The sequence below is a fragment of the Prionailurus bengalensis genome, chromosome D3 (assembly GCF_016509475.1).
Source record: "Prionailurus bengalensis isolate Pbe53 chromosome D3, Fcat_Pben_1.1_paternal_pri, whole genome shotgun sequence".
In the NCBI taxonomy this organism is placed as follows: Eukaryota; Metazoa; Chordata; class Mammalia; order Carnivora; family Felidae; genus Prionailurus; species Prionailurus bengalensis.
In genome coordinates, this window is record NC_057356.1 from 6,909,319 (window position 1) to 6,931,470 (window position 22,152).

General features: G+C 41.5%; 2 protein-coding genes across 9 annotated transcripts in view; both read right to left on the reverse strand.

The window, feature by feature from the left end:
- CCDC62 (coiled-coil domain containing 62) overlaps positions 1-4,393 on the reverse strand; it is a 44,373-nt gene extending 39,980 nt beyond the window's left edge. For 3 of the 6 annotated variants that reach the window (XM_043557462.1, XM_043557460.1, XM_043557458.1), the window contains exons 1-2: positions 4,171-4,353; positions 2,079-2,337 (exon numbers count right to left, since the gene is read on the reverse strand). In XM_043557462.1, the coding sequence (XP_043413397.1) occupies positions 2,079-2,337; positions 4,171-4,206 (295 nt within the window). In that variant the 5' untranslated portion in view covers positions 4,207-4,353. Of the gene's footprint in view, positions 1-2,078; positions 2,338-3,589; positions 4,127-4,170 lie in introns of those variants that run through there. The other 3 variants (XM_043557459.1, XM_043557463.1, XM_043557461.1) reach the window with 3 other exon arrangements.
- A 3,559-nt stretch (positions 4,394-7,952) lies between these two features.
- On the reverse strand, positions 7,953-20,252 carry DENR (density regulated re-initiation and release factor). Of its 3 annotated transcripts, none has more exons than XM_043557466.1 (8): positions 20,143-20,252; positions 19,199-19,313; positions 14,413-14,432; positions 13,626-13,710; positions 11,802-11,885; positions 9,397-9,513; positions 8,353-8,492; positions 7,953-8,245 (listed from the first exon to the last, which is right to left on the reverse strand). In XM_043557466.1, exons 2-8 carry the CDS (start codon positions 19,302-19,304, stop codon positions 8,201-8,203), a joined length of 597 nt encoding a protein of 198 aa, XP_043413401.1. In that variant the 5' UTR covers positions 19,305-19,313; positions 20,143-20,252; the 3' UTR covers positions 7,953-8,200. The 3 variants fall into 3 exon arrangements, with proteins under 3 accessions (XP_043413401.1, XP_043413400.1, XP_043413402.1); XM_043557465.1 differs by having other exon boundaries at positions 20,099-20,232; XM_043557467.1 differs by lacking the exon at positions 20,143-20,252 and adding an exon at positions 15,512-15,573 and having other exon boundaries at positions 19,199-19,306.
- Positions 20,253-22,152: the final 1,900 nt, after the last annotated feature.

Genomic DNA, 22,152 nt, shown 5'->3' on the forward strand with positions numbered 1-22,152 from the left:
GTTAAATGATTTTCCAAAGTAGTTGCACCGACGCTCCCACCTGCAGTGAAGGAGCCTTCCCTTGGCTCCACACCTCTACCAACACCTGATTAACTACTACCAGTCTGAGAAACGTAAAGGGTGTCTATCTCATTACAGTTTTAATTTGCATTTCCCTAATTAGTAATGAGAATGATTGTCTTTTTTACATATTTACTGGCCAGTTTTCCATGAAATGCCAATTAACATTTCTTATTTTAAAATCAGATACTGATGGCTACTTGTTATCTTCATTCTTTAACATATTTGTTTAAGATATATTACATCTAATGAAACACTGTTTATGTGTATACATGTGTGGACGGGTATAGTCAGAGTAAAATCAAATGGTCATCAAAGAAATGGAAAATTACTCATATTTAGATGGTCATGTCTACAGAATCCTTTGTGTAAGGGAAGTAAAAAAGGAGGTGTTATATGGTTATCTTTCTATTAAGGAGATCTAGTGTTTTCCTTTCTAATACCGTCTAACATTAACGTAGTGTCACTAGAACATTCAGACTTTAGGGCAGCACGAAAGGATGACAGAATTAAAATATGGTACAAAAGAACGTTTTTTCCAAGCCATTTTTGAGACTGCTATATTTTTAAAAAGATGACTGGGGGCGCCTGGGTGGCTCATTCAGTTCAGCGTCTGACTTTGGCTCAGGTCATGATCTGAGTTCGTGGGTTCAGCCCCGCATCAGGCTCTGTGCTGACAGCCCGGAGCCTGGAGCCTGCTTCAGATTCTGCATCTCCCTCTCTCTCTGCCCCTCCTCCACTCATGCTCTGTCTCTCTCTCTTAAAAATAAACATTAAAAAAATAAAATAAAGTCTAAAAAAATAAAAATAAATTTAAAAAGATGATTGTTTTAGGTACTTCAGATTAAGTTCAATACCAAAAGTTTATAAAATCTTTCAGTTCAACAGAAATGGCCAGTCTGATAGAATCTTTATTCATATTCTAGCTCAAAACTAATTTCCCTCAGATTCACTCTCAACACTGCAGCCTAAAAATTGGAATTCTGGGGTACCTGGGTGGCTCAGTCAGTTGAGCGTCTGACCTTGGCTCAGTTCATGATCTCATTCCTTGTGAGTTGGAGCCCCACATCAGGCTCTGTGCTGACAGCTCACAGCTCAGAACCCTGGAGTCTGCTTTGGATTCTGTCTCTGTCTCTCTGCCCGTCCCCTGCTCGTGCTCTCTGTGTATCTCTCAAATATAAATAAACATTAAAATTTTTTTTAAAAAATTGGAACTCTAACCTGCTTCGGATTCTGTGTCTCCCTCTCTCTCTGCCCCTCCCCTGCTCACCTTCTGTCTCTCTCTCTCTCTCTCCCTCAAAAATAAACATTAAAAAAAATTTTTTTTTTTAATTGGAGCTCTATCCAGGGGCACCTGAGTGGCTGAGTTGGTTAAGCATCTGACTCCTGATTTCGGCTCAGGTCATGATCTCACCGTTTGTGAGTTCGAGCCCCGTATCAGGCACTGACAGTACAGGGCCTGCTTGGGATTCTCTCACCCTCTCTCCCTCCCTCCCTGTGCCCCTCCCCTGCTCATGCTCTCTCTCTCAAAATAAACCTTAAAAAAAAAATTGGAGCTCTATCCATCATCCTTTCTACATTTAAGTTGTCTGTCCTACTTTAATTCACATTGTGTTTGTTCGATTGTGAGTGTTCATAAAGGCCTCCTATCTTCAAGTAAACTGAACTCCAGGACAGCAGGTATTGTGTTGAGATATTCCTTCTCTTATCTTTCCCATGAACCCACCCTCCACTCCTTTTTTTTGTTTTTTTTTTTTTCATTTTTTTTTTTAATGTTTATTTATCATTGAGAGACACAGAGCGTGAGCAGGGGAGGGGCAGAGAGAGAGGGAGACACAGAATCCGAAGCAGGCTCTAGGCTCCGAGCTGTCAGCACAGAGCCCCACGCGGGGCTCAAACTCACCAACTGTGAGAGCATGACCTGAGCCGAAGTCGGCTGCCCAACCGAGCCACCCAGGCGCCCCCCTCCACTCCTTTTTTGAAATGTATTTAACATTTAAATAGCGGTTGTGTCTAACCCGTGAGTCCTTTTAATATGCTGGCATACAGAAGTGTGGAAGAGATACTGCTAATGTATTTCTGACCCTCTAATTTGCTGCAACGTTCTTCCAAAGTCAACACTTTCTGCCGATCCTCTTCCCATGAAAGAAGTTGTCTCTGATGTACTGCAACCATATCATTGAGCTCTTTATCTCGATCTTTTAATTCTCCAATGAGCAGCTGCAGCTCCTTCCGCTGTTTCTCGATAGTGGAAATCTCAACTTCCGACCCGATGTTCTAAACACAGAAAGTAGTTTTATATAAAAAAAACAAAACAAAAAACTAATCAATAAATAAATCAGCCAAAGCATATTTTCCAAATAACTGTATCTTCTTTTGCTGCCAATTCAAGGCAGTTAAATTATTTTTTATGCACTGGTTATTATATGGCATCAACATTACATATATTTAAATAAGTTCATGCTACTGTGCATGAACTCTATAATTTTGTCATACCACCACACACTGCTCTTAAAAAGTGGGACCATTTGTCCCACCTTCATTAGCTAATCTCAAATAAACTCATTTCGGTATTTTTGTGTCTTTGCTGTCAACCTATTCCTTGTATCAATTAACAGTATTATCCCACACTTTGGCCCAACAATTCGGGGCCAATCAAGTAAAGGAAACCGTGAAATATTAGTGTTTAAATGAAAATAATTCTCGTAACATCTAGCACATATACTCCATCTACCAAGAACAATTTAATGTTGTGATTGGTCCAAAATCAACACGCCTGTTTATAAACACATTTTGTAAGGGAAAAATTTCAAACGCATATGGTAACAAGGGAACTGTACGATAAACTCATGCTCAGTGCCTACGTCCTACCATCATCAAGTTTCAATTTTCCTTTCTCTTTTTGTTGTTGATAAAATATATGTATATATTTCATTCCTACGTATTTTGGTATGCATCTCTAAAAATGAAACTTTTTTTTTTATGTAACCATGATGCCACTTCATACCTAACAAAATTATCTACAATACCCTTTAAGCATACGTCATTTTTAAGTCTGGTGCATGAAGTTGGTCTGACGTAAGTGTGAAACCAGAATTAACCGTTTTAGTGGCTCTATAACCTTGCACAAGTTACTTAACCTCCCTAAGCCTTGGTTTCCTGAGGAACATGTAAAATGGTAATAACAAGTTAAACTTCTTAGAGTTGTGTGTATTAAGGAAGATAAACTGCAAAGCACTCCACATTACTTGGCACAGGGCAGGCATTCAGCAAACATTAGCTTTCTTATTTTTTTTCCCAAGGAAAAATGTTAGATACCAACTTCAACATGTGAAAGGGAAGGGTAGCTTTTCCAAACATTAGCTATTATTAAGACGGTAAACCACACTTTTGGACTATGGTACTGCCCCCTACCTATGAACTAAAAGTGTTACTTTAAAAGATCACCAGAGGCCCACGTGTACCATCACTGCTTTCTGAAAAATAAGATTCATAAACAAATAAAGACGAACGAGTTCTAGTTACTTACTAGTAACTAAACACAGAAAACGGAATTTGGATCAAGCGATTCCAAATCACAAGATCTGAATTCGGGTCGTCGGTAACCATTCATTAATTCATTAATCCGTTCAACAAATATTTACTGAACGTCACGTGGCTGAGCGCGCCGGCAAGGCGCACAAATTCTGGTGTAGGAAAGTAGGCAATACGCCAAGCATGCAAAGCTTGATGTCATTTCATCGTACCTATGAATGCAAAGCTCACTTTTCAATCGTACACTCATAAATGCAAAGCTCGCTTTCATCACTTCTAAGGAAATTAAGGACAGGAAGCGAGGTGGCCTAGGGCAGCTCTCCAAACGCCCAGCTGTCGTTAAAAAGTGAGCACCTACTGCTCCGCGCCTGGGCTCAAGATCGCTTTTACGAAGGAAAGGAAACAGATGCGACACTCCGTTTCTCTTCGTACTGTGTATCGTTTCACATTTTAAGCAGAAACCGTTCCTTAAAAACCACCCAAGCTGGGTCGGAGTGCTCCCCGTCCCCTGAGGTTCGCTGTCCACTCGCAGCAGGACGCAGCGGCGGAAACGGTGAGCCCGCGGCGGCCGCTCACCTGACGCCCGGCGAATAAGGTCGCCGAAGGGTTCATGGGTGTTTCCTCCGCCCCCGGAGAAAGTCGGGGAGCGCAGCGTCACCTGAGAAAGGCCATAGGCACGCCTGCCCGGAGCGGGGGCGAGCCCCGAACCCCGGAGCCCCGCGCCCTCGGCCGGCTCAAGCGAGCACCCAAACCGCCCGCCCAGGGGAACGCGCCCACCGACCCCGCCTACGGCGTCGCCTAAGGGCCACCCCGGCTCTCGCGAGACTTCGGCGGCTGTGCTCCCGCTCTCGAGCCTCCCGGGGGCTTATCCGCGAACCCGGGAGGTTTATCCGCGAACGTCAGGTCCACTCCCCACGGTTCGCAGACAACCGGTTGTTTACGATTACCCAGCGAACGGGGAAGCAAATTAAAGGCTGCTTGTGCCCCCGTCACCCGTTTTTGAAAGCTGTTGTGTACACGGGGCGCCGCGGAGGGTCCCTGCCCGTTGGCGCCAATGCCTGGATGGAGGCGGACGCCAGCCTTGGTGGTTAGCAGCTGCTGGCCAGCCTAGTAGGCTGTTGGAAACTAAGAATTACAGATTGAGAGGAAAACACAATAAAGCAAAACACGTTTTTTTGACTCTTGATGAAGCTCTTGAGTAACAATGAGAACTTTGGCAGTCGGTCATGCCAAAATCTGCCATCCTGGGGCGACTTTTAAGTTTTTTCACGTGTTATCTCAGCCATCCTTCTCCCTTTTACTCTTTTTACACAGGAACCGGATTATATTAAACCCCTGGTCGCTCATCCCCTATTGTTTAACCCATAACATGGCATGAGTGGCAAAATTACCAAATACAGTATTACGCTATTTCAACTTTACTTTTTGATTGACTATGAATGAGCAAAGCATGTTCTTGTCATAAAAGACAACCTGAAAATGGGAAAAATTTAAAATCCTTGCTTTGAAGATTTAGGTGGCACCTGCCTCCCTAGGATACATAGGATCATTTAGGAGAACCAGCAAGACAAGGTCTAAGATTTAAAGTCGGGAAAACCAGGGGCACCCGGATGGCTCAGTCGGTTGAGTGACTGACTTTGGCTCAGGTCGTGATCTGTTTGTGGGTTCAAGCCCTGCGTTGGGTTCTATGCTGACAGCTCAAGAGCCTGGAGCCTGCTTCAGATTGTGTCTCCCTCTCTCTCTGTCCCTCCCCTGTTCACTCTGTCTCTCAAATATAAACAAAACACTAAAAATAAAGTCAGAAAACAAATTCTGACTAGTTAAAAACATACTATCAATAGATGAGTGTACAGTTAAATCTTGGTGGAATGAGGAAAGACAAAAAGGAATGCGGTTGAATGTCAACTTTCCAGTTGAGGATTTCAACTCATGGTTCCCAAATTTTACTATTATTAAAATGTGTTTTTCTACCAGGCAACCCCATGCCTAACCGTCACTGTAAAAGTAGGCGTACAGGGGCACCTGGGTGACTAAGTCGACAAGAGCATGCAACTCTTGATCTTGGGGTTGAGTTTGGGCCCCACATTGGGTGCAGAGATTACTTAAAAATAAAATCTTAAGGGACACCTGGTTGGCTCAATTAGTTAAGTGTCTAACTTTGATTTTGGCTCAGGTCACGATCCCAGGGTTGTGGGATTGAGCCCCGCATCGGGTTCCACTGAGCATAGAGCCTGCTCAAGATTCTCTCCCTCTTCCCCACTCACGTGCTCTAAAGAAATAAAATCTTTAAAAAAAAAAAAAAAAAGGTTATGTACATAAAGGAGAAAAAATGAGGCTCACCTTGAGATCAGTAAATAAATTCAGTGTGGTGAGAGGAGTGTGGTGACTAGTTGCACATCAAAAGTCTCAATATTTTAAGTTTACTCCCATAGGTTTTCTTTAAAACGAAAAAGACCTTTGAGGATAGAATTTTTAAAAAATGACGTTTTATGAAAGCTCCAAGAATTACACTGCATCTCATTTTATACTCAGTCTAATTTTGATGAACTAAACAGACTCATTCCAGTCTCCCTACCAGATATCCTAAGTAATTTAGAAAAAGCCGGATCTAAAAACTAGAATTCATCTTTAAAACAGTAATTTATCAACTTTTTAACTATCAGTGAGAAAGCTACCATGTATTTTATCTTAAGCAACAGCTGATTTACTGAGGCTTCTATGTGATAACTAAAACAATGTAAAAATCACTTATTGCCAGCATCTATGCTTTTTTTAATGAATAAAATACTATATATCAAAGCTGGGTTTGCATTTAAACTGCCAGCTTAATTGTGGTAAGTCTTTTACACTTATAACAGAAGGCTGTTTAAAGGTTAGTATTCTTTTTGCTAAAAATACTAGACAGTGAAAACATTTACATAATACATAAAGAGAATGAATCAAAGTCAATCCTTGAACTCAGTATATTTTAACCAGAGAGTAAACTAATGCTGCATTTTAAATTTCTGGTTGAAGGAAAAGATTCACACATGTTATACACAAGGACAATTTTAATCCTCCATTATCCTGCAGTAACATCCACTGCTGGCTTTATATGGATTAAAACTGCATTTGCCAAGAACTGCGAACATTGAGAATCTTTACATGAAGTCACATGGTTGATACAGGCACATAGACGTCTTCCAGCACCAACAGCGTACACAGCACATACCAAATGGTCTTGATGGATAAATTTGCTTCATCAGATACTCATATTTAGTAAAATTCACAGTTAATGCAGAATTTCATTTTCTTAATTTGCATCTTTATTACACATTTTTTCTAAGATTTTAATTATTTAAAAAAAACCACTCATTCATTCAAAGTTGTAATTTGCAGGACAATAAACAATGGGTTCTAAATTTCTTAAAGGTGTCCATAGCAATTTAAAATACCAGGAGTCTTCTTTTCAATTTGTAGCACCTGACTTAAGACCTTTATAAAAACAAAGTTTAAATTCATTTAGTGCATTCATTAAAATTCGTTGTCACTGTTTCTCTTGAGAAAGACTCATTTCAATTGTTATTTCCCAGACTACCTATAGAGAGAGAGAGAGCATGGGTGTATATTCTTTTTAGTTGGGTAGAATTTTATTCTCAGAATTTATAGCTAGAACAAGAACTTGCAGCATCTCTGAATGGTCTTTCACTCCAAACAATGGTGATCATGTATAAAATGGATTTGGGATCTGACCCCCTACTTAACATCACCAAACATGTTTCCGAAGTATTCTTGGAAAATATTTAAAAATATATGAAAATTCTACCATATGGTGCACCTTCATTCTCTAACCATTTCCCAATTGTTCATTTATATCAGTTGCAATTTTTCTATGAGTAACATTGTGATGAACACCCTCACCCACAGTTCTAAGCAAGAATGATTCTATCTTTAGGATAATGTCAACTAAGTGGCTTACTGGGTCAGACTGCAGATGGTTTTAAGGCTTTAGTATACTTTACCAAATAATCTCCAGAACTGAACAACTCCTACCAACATTAAGTTAATGTGACCACAGAGTGGACTTGGTTGGTAACAATGAAGCAAATTCAACCACAAATCTATTTGATGCCCAAGCATCTCAAAACTATCACACCAAAGAAGCAAGGAGACAATCATTAATGGTGATGAAGCCAAAATTCAAATTCTTTAAAACATTACGCAGCTTTAAATCATGATTTAATTAAATCACGACTATTTTTAAGAAAATTAACTCATTAAATCATGATTATTTTAAGATAAGAAACAGAAAAGCTTTGCACAAAAAATCTAGTGTTTTTCCAAAAATAAAAAGTTAAAAAGAGAAAGAGAAAAGTCAGTACCAAATGACCAAAAATTTTTATTTGACTAAATTCTATTTCATGCATAAGCATGACAGTCTCCCCTGTTTATTAGACTTTGGCAATAAAAAAAACAAGCAGCCTTATACAGAACAGTGAAAATGCCAAGGGTGAGGGTAGTCTACAGTTTTACTGTAGGATAAATATATATATTTTTAAAAGGCCTCTCTCCCTTTGGCCATATCAACTCTCAGTTCAAATCATTAAATAGAGACAAATTTTCAAAATCACTTCTTTACTTCTCCAAGATCTTCGATGCTATCATCATCCACCTATAAAACACAAATAATTACATCTCGTGAATTGTGGTATCAAATAACACAGAAGAATCTTGCTTTAAAAACTTATTTCCACAGATGCACACATTCTACCTACTCACCTCTGGCCATTTTTCCTGAATGACATCAATTATGTCATCTGTAAAGTCTCCCTGAATGATGATTTCATCCTCTCCTGTCACTGAGGCACCACAGGAGAATTTTTGAGCAAAAAATCTTTGTGCTTCTTTTAGATCAATTTCTGTTATTTATAAAAAAAGAAATAGCAAGACTATAATTGGAATCGTATCAAAGACATTTTTCCATTTTTAAATTTAATCTTCATCTTAAATTCATAAAACAGATCACCTTGATGGGTTTTGTATTCCTTTCAGAATAATTACAAACTACCATAGGCAGTGGTCCTAACAACTCAACTCATTATTTTCAAGGTCAAATAAAGCTTCAGTACATAAAAACAGCATTTTTCGTGACTCATATAGTAAGACCCAAATAAATCCAGGAACACATTGATTCCAAGCATTATACGTACATTTCCAAGTACAACAAAGTTCCTTTGTTTATCCCTCTTTACAAGACAAAAATTTACAGCAGGGAAACAAACCTACTATCTCATGATTGTTTTTTAACCTGCGCTGTCGCCAAGAAGGGACTCTGGTTTACAATTTTGCTGTTCATTCAAGGCCTCCACGAGAAGCTCTGAAGCAGGACACTGGGCCAATATCCACCTTCCCTCACCCTCTACTGTCATTCCCAGAGGGCACGAGCCATTTTGCTACTCTTTGCCATCCAAGCCTGCAGGGACAGAGGCGCAATACTGATAGGCTTCAAAAGATATCCTACCTAGCCCTTCTCATTCCACATAAAATGTGCCCAAGCAGGAATTCTGGGAAGGAAAAAGTTAAACTAGTCCCTCTGCAAAAGATTTTTAAATTTCTTCAAAATTTGATTTTGGAGCTATAGTTAGAAATGCAAAATCTCATTTTGTATCTTCTTAGCAAAAAATAGATCTGTGAAATTTTCATGATGTCGGATGGTAACAGAGAAAGAGACGGAAAGAGCAAGATAAAGACGGGGAGAGGGAGGGAAGGAGGCAGAGAGCAAGAGAGAAGATAGTTCACACATCTTAAACATACTTAACTCACCAAAAGTTGCAAGGCCACATACTCTTGTTACATATTTCTTCTTTGCTCTGGGAATTTTGGCTATCGTAACCTTTTGTGGTACAGTCTTCTTTTTTTGCTTTATTTGACCCCTTCCACCTTTATTTATTAAAAAAGAGCTCAGCATTAATTGTTTCGTGTTTAACATACAGAATACTGTCTCTAAGTTTGTTAATTTTCAAAAGATACCAAATATTAATTTCTAAAGTTTCTTCTTCTAATACAAAACTAATAAATACATGCACGAGTATTCATCCAATAAATACTAACTAATTAATATGTGCCAGCCAAGCACTGTATTAAGGGCTGAGAACACAAAGATGAACAGAAGAAAACACAGTCCCTGCCCTCCAGGGACTCTCAGTCTAGTGAAGGGAGACAAAAAAAGCTTAATAAGTACTGCAACCTGATATATACTATAATAGGATCCATGAATACTGCACTACCATAGCTTTGCAGAGGAATGGCTTACTATGCTTCCAGAGGACAGAAATGGTTTCTGAGAAGAAATGGCATTTAAGTTCTTATAGAATAAGAACTGTCCAGATGAAAGCAGAAGGGCTGGAGAGACACAGTAAAAAAGGAACCCCAGAAGAAAGGAGCAAGTACAAAGATAAGAGAAGGCATTATATTTGAGAACTACAATTGTCCTGATGAAGGATGCTTACGAACGTGTTGCAGATAAAGCCAGAAAAGCAAAAGATAACCTACCGGTCATTAAAGGACTAGTGCAAGAAGCTGTTACTAGACTTTATATCGAAGCAGAAGAAAAGCCACTGAAAAACTATAGAGGAGTCAAATTACCAGATTTAGGTTTTATGAGATCACTCTACAGTGTGGAGCGTGAGCATTTGAAGAGTAAGGCTGACAGGGAGGCCACTAGAGGCTCCTGCATTAGTTCAGATGAAAATTAATCAAAATCTAACAAAGCAGTGATAACAGCAATGGTGACTAGGCACAGGATAAAGAGAGTAAGGAGAAGAAACACAACAGAATTTAGAACTGACTAAAAGGAGGAAAGAAAGAGGACCCAAGGGGAGTCTCAGGTTTCTGGCTTGGATGACTGGATAAAGTATGCTGTCATTAACCAAAACACATAGATTTGGGACTTAATAAGGTTTTTTGGCATACTGCTTTTGAGATGCCTGTGGGACCATGCACATTGCCAGTCTAGAGACAGAGGCCAGGAATTTCAAGCGTACTAGAGGTACAGGAATTTCAAATGTGGAGTGGTGTCAGCAGTGAGGGATGTGAAAGAATCACTCAGGGAGAAAGCTGCAGAATGAGAAGGTATAAGGGCCGAGGACAGGATCCCGGGAAATACAGCTCTTTAGGGGCAGATAAGAAGAGAAGTCTGTATAGAAGACCAAAGAGGAGTGACAGGGAGAATGAAGAAAGAAGTCTATCACAAAAACCAAGGCAGTACATACAGCATTTCAAGAAGTGTGTGCTCGAACACTCTTTTTGGTTAGGAATTACTGAGCCACTGATGACCCCTATTAGAGGAATTTCAGCAGCCTGACAGTCAGCTTAGGATGGAATGAGGCATGAACAATGAGGGACAGAAGAGCAAGGATGTGAGTCCAGTCTTACTAAAGAAGTCTGGCTAAGAAGGGCAGGGCAAGGAATAAGGTAAAGACATGGACTTTTGAGGGAATTTTTCTTGAAAGATGCAAAGTCCTTATTAATAAGCTAATTTTAGTCACAGGGGAGAATAATTAAGGAAGAAGAAACAGGCAGGGACAAGATCCAGAGTACAGGAATTCATTTTACAAGGAGGAGAAATAAGTATATGCAACAGTTGTTTTAAAAAAAATTCAGGGGCGCCTAGGTGGTTCAGTCAGTTAAGCGTCAGACTTCGGCTCAGGTCATGAGCTCACAGTTTGTGAGTTCAAGCCCTGTGTAGGGCTCTGTGCTGACAGCTAGGAGCCTGGACCCTCCTTCAGATTCTGTGTCTCCCTCTCTGCCCCTCCCCCACTCACACACAGTCTCTCTTTCTCAAGATAAATAAACATTAAAAAAAATTTTTTTAATTCAACTGAGCTGACAACATGAGAGAATAAAACCTTTTATAAACATCCTCACTCCAACTAAATAGAATACACAGGTAACAAAGTTCTCAAGTCATAAACAAGGTGGTTGATTGCTTTTTACATATGTACGCAGCAAATAAAGCATGTTTTCGTAGGTCCAATTTACTGATAAAGCCCAAATCATATGACATCCAGTCATCTTGAGAATATGATTCTGTCTCATTCTGTAGGGTATACATATGGAACTAAAATAGCAGGTAGGTATCGCTGCCTTTGGGACTGTCTTCATTTCGTATTTCCTCTGGTAGAGGGAAGGTGTGTTTATACAAATCACGCCACAGATTTAGGCCTTACCTCTCTTCTGCTTTTTCTTCTCTTCTTCTTCCCCTGCTGTGCCTTGACCCTCACTAATTCCAGAGTCTTGTTTGGGCGAATTTTCTAGATTTAACAATTAAATCCAAAAGCATTAACAATCACTTTAAAATAACCTTAAAACATCAACTCTGAGCAACTTCTTATACAATTAAGGCATCTTGCCAACAACCAAGCATGTCATTTATAAAGCAAATGATTATACTGCTAACTTCTTATCGAGTCTAATTCTGGTCATTATGGTAAAGTGTATGGTGATAGAAGACAAAATAAAGTCTTGGACGTGAGAGGATTAGGATCCTTTTAGCCACATGAAAGCAGCATAAAACACTCAGACCCTGTAGGAGTGTTTAGCATCTAAACATACTATCTAGGTAACAGGAAGTCTGATCCTGAGTAAGACGACTCCCTCCTCAGGTCATATCATGACCTACACAGCTCATGTCCAGGGCTGACCATGACCATGCAGACTGACTGTAACAACCAACTTTAGGGTTCTTCTCCAACCACGGACAATGACTATGTAGCTACTATCCAAAAGGGCCTTAGGGATTGTGCATCTTGGAAACAATCGGAAAATCAAAACAGCAAACAATGGAATAACGTCAGTACATCTGATAGGCCTGTTCCCAGCCCAGGCTTTCCCTTCTTCCTGCCACTGCCTTCATTTCCAGCAATCTTGTAACAGAAGCCAACATTTGAACAAAATGAAGAAATCTGTTCCTCTGCAGGCTTCCTTTCCTCTGGCAACAGCAACTCCCATTTTTCTAGTTGCCAAAACCCTGGATGCCTCCTTTTCTCACATCCCACATGTAACACATCAAAAAAACCCTGTCGGCTCTACCTCCAAAACATATCGAGAATCTGACCACTTTTCACCACCTCCACCACTACCATTCTGGTCAGGTCGTCATGGTCTCCCGACCTGATCATTGCCACGGCCTCTTACCTGCCTGTGCCCCTCTTCAGTCTATTCTTTAGCACAGCAGCCTAAGAGATGACGCTGAACAAAAGTTAGACCTTACTGCTCTTCCGTTCAGATCTCTCCAATAGCTCATCTGATTCTGAATGAAAGCCAAGACTTGGCATCGAAGGTGTGGTCCTCCATTACTTCTCTGACTTCATCTCTGACCCTCCTCCCCCTCCTTCCATAAGCTCCAGACAAGACATAAGCTCCTTGATGTTTCCTGAATATGACAGGTAAGCTCTTGCCTTAGGGACTTTGCACTTGCACTGCACCTGGAATGTTCTCCCGGATATCCAAATGACTCACTCCCTCCCTTCCTTTAGGTCTTTGTTCAAATGCCGTCTTTTCAGCAAAATCTTCCCTGCCCCCACCTAAAATTTCAGATTCCCTTCCCAACAATTCTTATCTCCCCATTCCCTACTTATCACTATTTAACATACTTATTTTGTCTTGTTTTACCCTTCTAGAATATCATTTCCAAAGAGTAAAGCTTTTGTTTACTGCTTTATCCTCAGCATCTAGACAATGTGTAGTATATAGTATGCTCACAAGAAATAATTTGTTAAATGAAGGAGTGAAAATACATATGCCCCTAAACTATTACTCTTGTTATAAGAAAGTTGTTCTAAGCTATCTGTGAGAGATAAGACACATGAAGCAGTGTGTGATTCTATATAAGAAATTTTAACCCAAGAATGTAAAGTGGTTTTAAAGTCAATAGCTATAAATACAATTTTGTAATATCCTACTAAAGGAACTCATTCATATCTTTATAATAATGCCTTATGTACATTTGTTTCAGGTACAGAAGTTTTGATGAAAGAAAAAAATGTTCATACCTACAGTAAGTTTTGCAAACTCATTTGGAAAATTCTTCTCTAACCACTGTCGACATTTAGCGACATCAGGCATATATTCACAGTACTGAGGGAGGCAGGGAGGGGAGGAGAACAAACTGAGTCACAACAGAACATTTTCAGTCAACCAGTACATTTTAATTAAAAGTCATTTCCTAAAGTTGCTATATTAAGAAGGATGAAACTAACTACTCCCACCTGACATCTTATCCACAGGAATTCGGTGTTCCACCAGGAAATGCCCCGTAAGAAATTAGAATTTAAAAAGGATTAGGCACCTCCTCACTGCGGTACTTTATTTTCTCTCCATCAAACAGAAGGGCCATTAGAAAAAGGAGCAAACAGACAAAAACAAGCATGCTTATTTTTGCTTTGGGCACACAGGTGTCTCACTATTTCTGTGACTTGCCCACAGAGCCTGACTCAGAAACTTACAGAAAATCTTATACATAATTTAATTTATGCTCTCCTCCACTTAGACATTAGATTCTGGCTTTAAGGCTACTCTTGCTTTATTCGCTAACGATTCATGAGTTCCATGCAAAAGTCCAAACTGTCTAGTCAAGTGCAAGTGATGTACACATATGATTCAAAGTCTAAAGAAAACAATTTGTAAGACCATAAAATCATTCAGTTCTCTACAAAAAGCTGAAACTCTACAATTAAATGATAGAAAATGAAAAATTAAAAAAAGCTCTCAGGCTAGCTCTAAAGTCAATAACCTCAAATGCAGAAGTTAAAGAAACAAAAGAATTTTAAAAGAACTTACCTCTGTTGGTAATGAGCAGACTGGGGAAATGCAGAGAAAAGAAAGATTAGAAAATTTAAATATATATGAACACACAGGGTGCATCGTAACTTTTATTTTAAATTTGACAAAATGCTTCATTTCTACTTTTTCCTGTAATTCTGAACCACTTTTCGAATACCACCCATGCTTTTTTTTTTTTTTTGAGGTAAAAGGCACATGATTAATAAAAGTATTATCTTGATTTTTTTTTTTTTTTAAATTTGAAAGAAAGAGGGCACTCCCACAGGCATGAGCAGGGGAGGGGCAGAGAGAGAGGGAGACAGAATTCCAAGCAGGCTCAGCACTGTCAGCACAGAGCCCAAGGCGGGGCTCAAAGTCACTAACTGTGAGATCATGACCTGAGCTGAAATCAAGAGTTGAACGCTTAACCAACTGAGCTACCCAGGTGCACCAAATTTTATTTTTTATCTAAACAAGATTCTATCCCTCAGCTGATGGAGCATCAAACTATACTATCCTGTATACCTTAAGGTTTTCCAGAAACACTTCAATGGGTCTGAAGCTAAGCTGAGAACAAGTAAAGCTTGAATGAAACTGGTTATTTATTTTTTTTTAATTTTTTGACAGAGAATCTTAAACAGGCTTTACTCACAGCACAAAGCCACATTGGGCTTGATCCCATGATCCTGGGATCACAACCTGAGCCAAAATCAAGAGTCAACCAACGGAACCACCCAGGCACCCCTGACAATTGTTATTTCTTTTGATAGCTTTACCACAATGGCCACTAGTTTTCATTCATACTAACACATTTATAGACTTCAATAGCACTTTGGCTACCACCTCTTTGCAGTTAGTATTTCTTTTTCTTTTTCATATTATGCTACACAAGATTATGCAACTGTAAAGCTACAGGGAATGCTGGTTCAAGCTCATCATTGTCGTACAGGCTAACGCACTAGAAGAACTCAAAAGGTTTCCCAATTTTAAATATAATTCTGTTACTGGGTCAATTGCTTATTTTGTTTTTATTTCTAAGGTGACGAATGGAGTAGTTCAGTGTGTCCAAGATCTTGAGATTGGTGAGGGAGAAGAGGGGTGGTGCGCCATTACTCACAACAGCAATTATCTTTATGTCCATTATTATGTGTCATCATCACAACCCTGGAGTAATCACACCTGTATTACCGAAGAGAAAGAGGAGACTTCGAGTAAGTAACCCACTGCATCTGGTTAGTAAAACAGGATTTGAACCCTGGTCTGTTTCTGAAGCTCACGCTCTTAAGCACTGAATCGGATTACATGACACACACAGGTAGTGCAGCTGTGTGCCAGACTCGTGGCAGAGGTATGCCTTCTCCTCACCTCACCATCACCATTTTATAGATGAAGCTCTCAAAACAGGTTAAATAGCTCAGCCAATGACAAAGGTGGTATGTGGCAGAAGAAAACTAGCAATCTAGCACCTCTTTATTTCAAGTGTAGAGTTCCTTCCACCAAAGCACTCCCTGGTTAGCTAGAGATCTGAAAGTTCAAATACCAGTAGGTACAGACATCCAGCCACAGTTCAGGATATAATTATAGGTTAAATGCCATTACAGCAAACATGAAAGCTAAATAACTTTGTACGCCATTTCAAAGACTATTCAGTTCAACAAAATTCTAATACAATGTAAAAATTTGGACAATTCTTCCGGGTTCACTGTTACTTGCTTTCAAAGTCAATTTTGGGGCGCCTGGGTAGCTCAGTCGGTTAAACGTCTGACTTCGGCTCAGGTCACGATCTTACAGCTTGTGGGTTCAGGCCCCGTGTCGGGCTCTGTGCTGATAGCTCAGAGCCTAGAGCCTGTTTTGGATTCTGTGTCTCCATCTCCCTCTCAGCCCCTCCCCAACTCATGCTCTGGCTCTCTCTCTCTCTCTCTCTCAAAAATAAGTAAACATCAAAAAAATAATAATAAAGTCAATATCTTTTTTTGCAAACTGTAGCTTTTCAACACAAAGCGCTAGCAGTTACCATCAAACTTCACATCACTAATACTGGAAAAACACGAAGAACAAAGCATCATCATCCATGAGACCTTCTGTATGGTCTGAATGTTTGTGTCCCCTCAGAATCAGTATGTTGAAATCCAACGTGATGGTATTAGGAAGTGGAGCCTTGTGGAGTATTATTCATTCTTCTCAACAGCCCTCTGAAGTAGGCTTTTTAATGGATAAGGGAACTGACCAAGTGAGTAAATGGCTGAGCTGGGATTCAAACTCTGATGGACTTCAGATACTGAAGTCACAACCCTGAAGACACAATGCCTCCCGAGAAATGACCTCATCCTACCTAGCCTTGTTCCTCACTCTACACCAACCAGCACTCTACTCCAATCAGCCCTTTCTTTTCTTTTTTTTTTTAAACTTTTTATCATGTTTATTTATTTTGAGAGAGAGAGAGAGCATGCCTGCATGCGTGGGGGAGAGGCACAGAGAGAGAGGGAGAAAAAGAATCCCAAGCAGGCTCTGCATGGTCATCACAGAGCCCAACACAGGGCTTGATCTCAAGGACAATCCCACAGAACCATGAGGTCATGACCTGAGCTGAAATCAAGAGTCAGGCGCTTAACAGACAAAGCCACCCAAGCACCTCTCCAATTAGCCTTCTCTTTTCCTCTCCCCTGAGGAAATCATATTAAATCTTACCACCATATTGTTCTTATGAATTCCTTCGCATTTCCTTAGAATTCTAACCATTCTCTAAGGCCTCCCATTTCCTTGGAAAGTTCCCTATTTCCCTCTGTCCAAAGATCCCGCCTTTTCCTGAACTCCTAACTCACAGTTATTATCAGTATCCTCTAATTTAGAACTTAGTATTTCTTAAGTGCTTCTCCTACAAGCGGACCATAAACTCATTGAAGAACTAACCCTGTCCCCAGCCTAGTGCCAGGAATATCAATACAAACTAAGGAGGAAAATGAAAATAAACCTCTCTTAAAAACATTAGGAACTTCTGGTCAACACAAATGATTACTTGGGTGCTGGCATATTTAATGGAATTGTTCAAAAGTCACCTTAGCAGTGACATAAACAATTTAACAGGATGGTGTTCGTATACTGTATTTCATCAGTTCTAAATTTTTTTTCATTTTTATAGGGATGCAACTTATAATTATGACAGGTCAGTCTGACAGCTTTTTTTTCTTTCTGGTGGAACATAAAATAATGGTGAAGCTTATAAAATATGGAGCCTTAGATGAAATAGTACAAAGAACAACAGCTCTTAACTACATCTGACCGAGATAAATAAAACATACTAAACTAGTACACTCCTCTAATAATAACATTTATTGTACTACATTCTCATGTTAGTTGCTATACCAGGACCTTTATACAAATCACTTGACTTAGGATATAATCATCATTTTCATTGTACAGACCTTAAGAAACAGACCCCCAATCCTTTACTGAATTAGGTAACTTGCCCAAGGTCACATAGCTGGTAATGCTGGAGTCAGGATGCAAACTTTGGTCCGTGACTCCAAAGGCAAACAGTTATCACCAAATAGGATCAGTATCATAACAAAACTCAATCAACCCTACAAAAAGTTCAGAACTTACACTTACTGATTTCCTATATTCTTACTAAGGTATTCTACAATAATTTTTACTATCAAAGTAATAATAATAATTCTATCAATTTATTGACACTAAATGTCATTGTCAAATGTCATTGACACTAAATGACAAATTGATGAAATTTTAACTCAGTGACATCACCTCTTTTTGAGTGACATCACTCTATTATACTCCAAAACCATGGACCTTTTCGCTACTTATTCACTACTCAGTCCCCAGCACCTAAAACATTGCTAGGCACACAGTAAATGGCCAAAAACATTTCCTGGGGCGCCTGGGTGGCTCAGTAAGTGTCCGATTTCATCTCAGGTTCGAGCCCCACATCTGGCTCTGCACTGTCAGCACAGAGCCTGCTTGGGATCCTCTGTCTCGCGCGCTCGCGCTCTCTCTCTCTCTCTCTCTCTGTCCCTCCCCCACTCATGCACACATACGCTCTCTCCCTCTCAAAAACAGACATTAAAAAAATATATTTCCTGAAAAAATTAATATTTACCTGCCCTTTTGCTATCTTGTACCTTCAAATTTTTCTGAAACCTTCCAAAACGCTAATAAAATTAGGGCATTTCGAACTCATGGATGTTCTATATTGAAAATGAGGAAAAGCACTCGGAGAATCCTGGTTTGAGCTAACATGCAGATTATAAGTCAAACCAAGAACACTCTCCTTAGACTGTCCTACTACCCATCACCCCAACCTCATCATCTTCCATTCCCTACTGACACCCGCCCTATACTACACCCTGTGCTAATACAAAGCCGCTCATTTCTCCAGAGACATGCATCAAGCCTTTTCTTGCACAGCTGTTCACTTCATCTGGGACGCCCTTCCCCGAGTCCTCATCCAGCCCTTGTCATCTCTTAAGACTCCATGTCTTCCAAGACGTCCTCCTTTCACAGCCAGATGAGCAAGTAACATTAGGCTGAAATAATTTATTTGCACGTCTCTAGTCCTACTGGACCGTAAGCTTCTCCAGGCCAAGCAGCAAGACACAAGTCGCACAGGTTGGGAAAATCTATTAAACCATGCCCCCCTCTTCACCACTACCCACCCTCCCCACCCCCAGGTAAGAATTTACCAAATAGCAAAGATGAGAAAAGGATTACTAGAATCCAATGAGAAACTACTATGACAATGCATAAAAATCAAAAGAGTAAAAGCCACTTTCTGCTTTGTAACACTTGCCTCCACAGTAGAGGACTCGAAGTGGGTAGTCTGCATCTAACTTGGTATTGCCCCTCGGCTCTCCTTTGCAATCATGCCCACCGGATTCGGAAATATCAGCAGCCATCTCACAAACCTGTAAGCAAGGAAAATAACACATTTTCACTCTTTTGGACCAAGACCCCAGAGAAGCAGTGTTCAAACGTAGTCTCACCTCCTCCTCCCACGAGAAATACCTCAACCCTACATCTGTTTCCGTTCTGTTCCCAAATGAAGGATACAAGCTCCATTAGGATTCATAAAATATGAGCAATTCTGGGTGCACCATTACCAGCTCCACAGGTCTACAGGGAAGCAAGTGACCGGAGCTAGAGGACCGTGAAGGATGGGGGAAAGGGACACGAGCGAAAGAGGAAGCAGTGGGATAACAGGATGGGGAGAAGGATCCGTAGTGACGGGGCAAAAGGTCTGGGGGTGCTCTGGAAGGGATGCAAACTGCAGCAATAAAGGCCACAAAGCAGCTGGACGAAAAGAGGCTGGAAGAGCCTACGAAGAAGGGGCGGGTGACTGGAGGTGCCCCCCCATACAGGGTGTGGGGGCAGCTAAACGCCAAGGGAGGGACACAGGAATCGGGAAAGGGGTTGGAAGTGGGAGGGGGCGGGGAGACCAGAATCTGAAGAGAGAAAATGGGGGCAGAAGAATCAGGAAGAGGCAGAATGTAAGAGCACTGAGGCGACAAGGACGGCCAGGTGTTAGGGGAAGACGTGAGGCGAAGGGGCAATCCCGGGGACACCAGAGGGGCCCATGTGGGCGGGGGTGTGGAGACGCTCGGCCCGGCCCCCTTCCGCCGGGCAGCACCTCGGCTTCCCCCACGCTCTCTACGAGCTTCTCGGAAGAGGGAGAGGCACGAGGGATCGTTACCCAGGCGGTCGCACAACCCCCGCCGCCTCCGCTCCCGCCACTACCGCCAGCTGAAGCGACACATGCAACTCCTCTTCCCCGGCCAGGGCCGCCTGAAAGCCCGTCTGCCAGCCGCGGTCCCGCGAGACAATAAGCCTTTATCGCGAGATTCAGGCCGCCGCTGGGCGGCTGTCGCGAGACGCCTGGAGGCGGAGGCGGAGAGGAATTGGAGAGCATGCGCGTTTTGCTCGGGGGCGGGGCCAGGCCTCCAAGCGGCTGACAGCCAGTAGGCGGTGCTCGCTACCCGCGGGAGAGAACTGGAGGTGGGCGGTCCGCGAGCGGAAGCGAACGCTGATGGGAGAGCGGGGACGTGCGCCTAAGTCATCAGTGACTCCTTGTTAATGAGCTGGGGAATGTTATCCCCCGTCTGGGGTGCATCCTGGAGTCCTGACTAACCCCCCCACCCCAGCCTGTTGGATAAGTCACTCCTCCGCGGGGAAATGGCAGCTGGAAAAGGCATTTCGTTTCAACACCTTTCCCTACATTGGCTGAATTATTCTTGAAAAGATAGTTATCAACATTATTTAGATCGTTCTCATCGCCCATAATCTCACCATCCTAACAACGACTTTCATCACCTTCCTCGTGTTTACCTATCCTTATATGTGTTGCAAGTTGGAATTAATCTCTCGCCTCTCAGGCTCTCACCCAAGCAGCCGGAAACCTGGTAGACATAACCACACATGGGGCGTGTTTGCTTTGCTTCCATACAGTTGTCTCATTTGGGAAAATCCCTAACCGTACTCCACCTGAATCCCGTTTGTGAAATGGGAGTCATAATACTACGGTGCTTGTAGAGTCATGAGGGTTAGGAAAACGATGACCAAAAAGTGCTTTGTAGCTGGTGGAGGTTGCTCTTTTGTATTTTGTTCTGCCCTGTGCCTCATTCCCCTCCTTCCCGGCCAACTTCATTTGCCACCACCACCCTTAAATTTTCTGCTTACAATTTACTTTGTGCACAAGGCCATCTGGCATAATCTTTCCCACCAGGCTGTGGTCTCCACTCTGACATCATTTTCTAAATAAAAGGAGAGGCCCCAATAGCATTCGATTCCCATGATAACTTCCATTTACTGACACCCACCTTCTACTGTGTGCCAACAACCTGCTCATTTGGGGATACAGAGTCCAGGTGGATTCATTTCACAAAATTTTCTTGATGTGGAGAACAAATGCGAAAGGAAATACAGATAAAATTAAATTTCCTTATAACCTGCAGCCCATTGGCAAATATAATATTTGACAAGAATAATTGTATAAGTATCGACAAGTATAATAAGGACGAGCAATTGAACTCCCTACTGTCTTAATGTTAATACTTTGCTAGAGGCTAAAACCACCTTAGCTTGACAATAGATGGCCTCCAGGATCCTGGGAGTTTTCTTTAGCATATGAAAGTCCCTTTGGAAACTTCCCTTTGTCTTTATCCCCCCCCCCCACCCCCCAACTTCAAAGTATGTCATCAGTCACGCCTCACAGCCCCAGTGCAGCTCTTTCTGCCCACGGTGCTGTCCCTGTGCTTTAATAAAACCACTCTTTTGCACCAAAGATGTCACAAGAATTCTCAGCCGTGGGCTCTGAACCCCACCATTTCAAACCACCTCTCTGTTATGCACCAAGTACTGTGCTAGGAAGTGGGGGTACAGTGAACAAGGGACAAAGTCCCTACTCTTGCTAAATTTAGCAGTCTTAACAGTGTTAGCTGACTTAATCCTTACAAAAATCCTGTGAGGTAAGTATTACCTTTAATTTCCAGATGGTAAAATCAAAGCTCAAGCGTGGAAATAAATTCAGTTCACATGTGTTTAAGATCACACAGCTGGGGCGCCTGGGTGGCTCAGTCGGTTAAGCGTCCGACTTCGGCTCAGGTCACGATCTCGCGGTCCGGGAGTTTGAGCCCCGCGTCGGGCTCTGTGCTGACAGCTCAGAGCCTGGAGCCTGCTTCCGATTCTGTGTCTCCCTCTGACCCTCCCCTGTTCATGCTCTGTCTCTCCCTGTCTCAAAAATAAATAAAC